Genomic DNA, 5,474 nt, shown 5'->3' with positions numbered 1-5,474 from the left:
CTTTCTGCCCTTTCCTTTCTGCCCTTTCCTTTCTGCCCTCTCCTTTCTGCCCTTTCCTTTCTGCCCTTTTTCCCCTCCAGGCAGTGTTGAGTTAGTAATGAAACAGCTTTCTTGTCTGTCCAGGTACAGGAAAAACCCTTTTGGCCAGAGCAGTTGCCAGCCAGCTGGATTGCAACTTCCTCAAGGTGTGTAATGGCAATGCCCCCACACACACTGAGTCTGTTTGCTCTTCAGTCTCCTCATCCTCATCCTCTGTCCTTCCCAAGGTGGTGTCCAGCTCCATTGTGGACAAATACATCGGCGAGAGCGCTCGGCTGATCCGAGAGATGTTCAATTATGCCAGAGATCATCAGCCCTGCATCATTTTCATGGATGAGATCGATGCTATTGGTAAGGCTCATGGCCTGAGGGGTGGCTGGGCTCTCCTTTCAGGGCTGGAGTTGGCTATAAAGCCAATTCCCCCTGATTAAAAGGCAAAAATCAAGCAGCAGAGCTGATGGGTTTGGTGTGCTGCAGGTGGGCGCCGCTTCTCCGAAGGCACATCAGCTGATAGAGAAATTCAGAGGACTCTGATGGAGGTGAGTGTCCAGTTCCTCACTGTGGAACAGCCACATTAAATAATAATACAGATGTGATTTGTTACCTGGGATCTGGTTTTGCAGAACCTTTTCTGGGTTAATAATCTCAAAGTAGAAGTGAACTAAGTGCTGCTTTTACAAAAGGCAGCTGCACATCCTGGTGACTCAGCCATGAGTTCAGTGTGGAGACAAACTGAATCTTTTAAATTGCTGAAATCATTTGGGATATTTTCATTTGCTTATTGCTGCTCCCTGCATCTTTGAAGGTTTAGAGAACCCCCTTTCCTGCCTCTTTTAGTCCCAAAGACACCCAGTCCATAACATTTTTGGACTGTTCAGCTGGATTTTCAAAGCTAGGAGGAGCATTTGTATTTCTTTGTTTCTGTATTAATTGCTTTGATAAACTGGGTTGTGTGAAGAGAATATTAAAACCACTGGTGACAATTAGGAATTCTGAAGCTAATGAGAACCTTCCTTGGCCTGTGTTTGCAAACAGTTTGCCTGGTTCAAAAGAATGTGTCTGCCTTCCACAGAGAATTAAATCACTGTGATCAAAGAGCAAGTGCTTTGAGTGTTCACAATGAAACGCCCTCCTGTGTGTGGATTAGTATTCCAGAGGCTGTTCTTCAAGTCTAATTGGAATGTCCTGGCCTTGGTGCTCTACAATCCAAATGTGTCAGGCAGCCACTGGTTCCTTTAGTCCTTGCAATATTTTCTTTGTCTCATTGTTTTAGTCAAGTGGTTCACGTTTGAGCTCAGCTTTGCTCAATGTCCTTTTCTCTGGGCAAAGCATTTTCAGTGTCTCTCTTCAGCCCTTCATTGCTTGGGATGGAATATTCAGGGAGCTCAAGGCCTTGTAGGATTTTTTTTTAACTTCAGAGCTTTTCATCTTGATGAAGAATACTTAGGCAGGAAAACAAATCAGACAGGGAAGATCTGGGGTTGTTTAAAAACCAAAATTCTGTTCCCTGTTAGTTGTTGAATCAGATGGATGGATTTGACACTCTGCACAGAGTTAAAATGATCATGGCTACCAACAGACCTGACACCCTGGACCCTGCCCTGCTGCGGCCCGGAAGGCTGGATAGAAAAATCCGTGAGTTTCTGCTTCCCAGTGGCTGGAAGGAGGATGTAATCCATGGGAATTGTGGGTTTCTGTTTTTATTGAAGCTGTAATTCTTCCTAGATATCGATCTACCAAATGAACAAGCCAGATTAGATATTCTGAAGATTCATGCAGGTCCTATCACTAAACACGGTGAGATAGGTAAGTAGGAGTTGGATGTCATTCCTGCTGCTGTTTGTAGAGATGGGAACAGGGTGAGTTGTTACAGTGATTCTGACTGTATTCCCACCTTTACACTGCCCACACAGCTTCTCCTCTTGGAATTCTACTTGTTTTATTTTTTAATGCATCCTGATTGAACTGTTGTTAAGTCTTTGAAAAGGAAAACCCAATATAAACCCTTGGAGTCCAGCTGGAAACTGGAAAATCAACATGGTTCTCATCAGGCAGTTCGTGTTTCTAATGAAACAGCTGAGTGCAAGTAAAGAGTGTGTTCATTCACCCCTCAATGAAAGAAATATTGTTAGTGAAGAAGTCTGAAAGCAACAATCATTAGAAGTCAGGGAGAAACCTCAGAGTTTGGAGATGGCATAAGCAAAATTGTCTGGTAGTGGTGTGGATTGTTCTCTCAGGAGTGTAAGGGGAGAACAATAGGGTAAAATGGGGAAGGTTTATTTAAGGACTGTGTTACTCTGAGCTGCCCAGAGTCCTGCTTTCCCAGTGACTCCTCCCAGCTTTCCTGGGGGAAACTGGGGCTGGGATTTGCCTTTAAATCAGCGCTGGCTGCCTGGGAGTGCAGCAGTGCCCCAGGGCCTCGTGCCACCCCCGCCCCCTCTGTGCTGACAGCAGCGATTCCTGCAGCCCCTGGAGCTGATCCCGGTCACCATCTGGCTGCATCAACAGCTGCAGCTCAGCCCAGGGACAGCAGGAGCGAGCTGGGGGAGGGCCAGGGGTGGGCATTGCTTTTCTTAGCAGCAGTGTTGGCTTAAACCTGCACATGACTGCAGGCTAAGAGACAGAAGGAGCTCCAAAGCAAATCGTGAACCTGAGGTAAAGTTCTTGGAGAGAGACTTTTTATGAGGCATGGAGTGGCAGGACAAGGGGGAATGGCTTCTCACTGCCAAAGGGCAGGGTTAGATGGGATATCGAGAAGGAATTCCTGATATGAGGGTGGGCAGGCCCTGGCACAGGGTGCCCAGAGAAGCTGTGGCTGCCCCTGGATCCCTGGAAGAGTTCCAGGCCAGGCTGGATGAGGCTTGGAGCAAGTGGAAGGTGCCCCTGGCCATGGCAGGGCTTGGAAGAAGATGATCCTGAAGGTCTCTTCCAACCCAAACCATTGTAGGATTCTGGGATTCCACTTCATGCTGTTCTCCTGTCTTTGGCACTGAGGTGGAACAGGTTGGGGTCATTCCTTGTGCCATTCAAGGTGAGGTGTCAGGCCCTTGCTGAATTCCTGCATGTGATGTGGAAAGACTGTGATGCTCAGTTTTGATAGCCCAAAAGGAAGGCCTGAATTTAGCAGCAGAGTGAGGTGGAAATTGGATTAAAATCCAAAGATAAGGATTTGCTCAAGTTCCAGCATGAGATTCTCCTGCTTCAGTCCTGGTGTCTGCTGAGAACCCTAAACTCACAAACCTTGCGTTGTTCAACTTTGTTCATTCTCCTTCCTGATGTTTTCTTAGCTTTCCAGTTATGAAAAGAATTATTTATATGACATTCTACTATATGGAATTAAAATACAGCTGAAGAACTTCTCTTCTTTAGGAGCTTTTAGATTCTTGAGATAAAAACATTCAGTTCAAATGTTTTGAATTTTATACAGAAGGGAAACTGAAAACTTTTCCAGGGAGTTGATAATTTTAACGAGCAGCCTTGCAAAAATCAGAACTTGCCGGAGGCTCAAGAGTGGTTTAGAAATTGAATTCCACTGAATTATAACCATGGCCACTCTTTCAGTAAATATATGTGCATAAAATATCAGGCTTAATATATTAAGACACTAAGTGCCTTTATTAGATGGAGTGTTGGAAGTGGAAAGGGACTGATTTATGACCATTTGGAGATAAGTTTTCTGGGTTTTTAAAGCATTTAAATGATAAGAACATTGCTTTGATGGAGCTTTTGGACTTCATGTTGATTGTTGTAACCACAAGTTGGTAACTTAGGGATTTAATTGTATAACATGAGCTTTTGGCTGCCACACATTTCTGTTTTAATGGAAGGGCTGATACAGCTGCTGATTCCAGTTAATTTATCAGCCCAGTGGGTAGCTCTCTGTTTGCACTGAAATCCAAGTTTGGTGGCTGGATCTGTATTTTATTGGCATTCCTGATGGGAAGGGTGGTTTATTCCTAACGGGCACTGGTGTTTTATGAACAGATTATGAAGCAATCGTGAAGCTTTCGGATGGCTTCAACGGAGCAGACTTGAGAAACGTCTGTACTGAAGCAGGTAATTCCTTAACTCTTCATTTGGATGTGCTAAATCTTGGATAATGCTGAATCTTGGAGCTGTTCCTCTGTGGATTAAACCCAGGAGCTCAAAAACGTTCTGCTGGAACATTTCACTTGAGCTGATCTGAGCCAGCCACTTGTTGGCTGATCATGATGTGTCCCACTGTCTCATTAGAACCAGATACATTCCAGAAACAGGGATTGTACCCATTTTTCTCCTCTTTGTAGAGAATTCAGGGCTCTTGGTACCTGTCTGCTCAGAGAATTGATGCTATTTTATGCTTTTTTCACATGAAAATTTGTGCACTTGGGGTTTGCCTGAATGGGCAGGCTGAGTAACACAGTAAATACACGCTCAGAGTTCAAACAAGTTTTCTTTTTAGTAATCCCCTAGTTCAGAAAGGGGAATTCCCTCTTGCCAGCATCCAAGACATGGGAAAGTCCACATGCAGACAGTGTAACCTGGATTAGTTTTCATTTGATTTTGAGTGAAACTTCATGTTCTATCTTCTGTTAAATCCTCCCTCCCAGGGATGTTTGCAATCCGTGCTGATCATGACTTCGTAGTTCAGGAAGATTTTATGAAAGCTGTCAGGAAAGTGGCTGATTCCAAGAAGCTGGAGTCCAAGCTTGACTACAAACCTGTGTAAATTAACCATAGAATTTTTGATTGATTGTACACATCCTACTGGTTTAATGCATAAAACAAGGAGAGAAATAATGTACCTCTTGATTATCATTGTAAGGTGTTTGTGTAGCATGTAGCTAGTAATTTTGGGAATGCTAGTTGCAAGTTGGCTACAGGAGTGTGTTTTCTGTACAATTCTGAAATGCAATGTTCATTACAGCCCAGGCTCAGTAAAAATGTGTGGAGATGTGTTGTTCTCTTAGCAATTATGGTGGGAATTTATAAATGTGCCTGAAGGGATTCACAAACAGAAGTCAGTTCATTTCTTGACTTTTTGTATATCAGTAAACCTCCTTTCCCCAAACAGTTTATGAATAAAATCTGTTTAAATCTGTTTATCCTGGTGGAAATTGTGTCTTGCTCTCACAGAGGTGAATTTTGTGTCTTCTGAGTTTGAGGAGCAACTTTTCTCTGATGTGAGGATTGGAGTCCTGTGCCTCCTATACCAAACAGAGGCCGCCTAACCCTTGGAGAGAGAAGGGACTGGTGGGGTCTGGACAATCCTTTCCATGAAGGAATTTTCCTTAATATCCAATCTAAACCTCCTCTGGCGCAGCTTTAGGCCATTTCCCCTTGTCCTGTCCCTGTTCCCTGGGAGCAGAGCCTCCCCTGGCTGTCCCTTCCTGGCAGGGATTTGTGCAGAGCCAGAAATTCCCTCTGTTTCTCCTTTGCTCCAGGCTGAGCCCCTT

General features: G+C 44.3%; 1 protein-coding gene and 1 long non-coding RNA gene across 2 annotated transcripts in view; one reads left to right on the top strand and one right to left on the bottom strand.

The window, feature by feature from the left end:
* PSMC6 (proteasome 26S subunit, ATPase 6) overlaps positions 1 to 5,123 on the top strand; it is a 10,808-nt gene extending 5,685 nt beyond the window's left edge. Inside the window, exons 8-14 of the mRNA XM_015630570.1 lie at positions 124 to 185; positions 267 to 390; positions 517 to 578; positions 1,554 to 1,674; positions 1,765 to 1,845; positions 4,024 to 4,095; positions 4,629 to 5,123. Of these exons, the coding sequence (XP_015486056.1) occupies positions 124 to 185; positions 267 to 390; positions 517 to 578; positions 1,554 to 1,674; positions 1,765 to 1,845; positions 4,024 to 4,095; positions 4,629 to 4,747 (641 nt within the window). The 3' untranslated portion in view covers positions 4,748 to 5,123. The remainder of the gene's footprint in view (positions 1 to 123; positions 186 to 266; positions 391 to 516; positions 579 to 1,553; positions 1,675 to 1,764; positions 1,846 to 4,023; positions 4,096 to 4,628) is intronic.
* Positions 4,453 to 5,474, bottom strand: part of LOC107205752 — a 4,353-nt gene continuing 3,331 nt past the window's right edge. Inside the window, exon 2 of the long non-coding RNA XR_001522110.3 lies at positions 4,453 to 4,739. This is a non-coding gene — a long non-coding RNA (uncharacterized LOC107205752). The remainder of the gene's footprint in view (positions 4,740 to 5,474) is intronic.

This window comes from Parus major, chromosome 5 (assembly GCF_001522545.3).
Source record: "Parus major isolate Abel chromosome 5, Parus_major1.1, whole genome shotgun sequence".
Classification (NCBI taxonomy): Eukaryota; Metazoa; Chordata; class Aves; order Passeriformes; family Paridae; genus Parus; species Parus major.
This window is presented reverse-complemented; position numbering and strand designations above follow the sequence as displayed.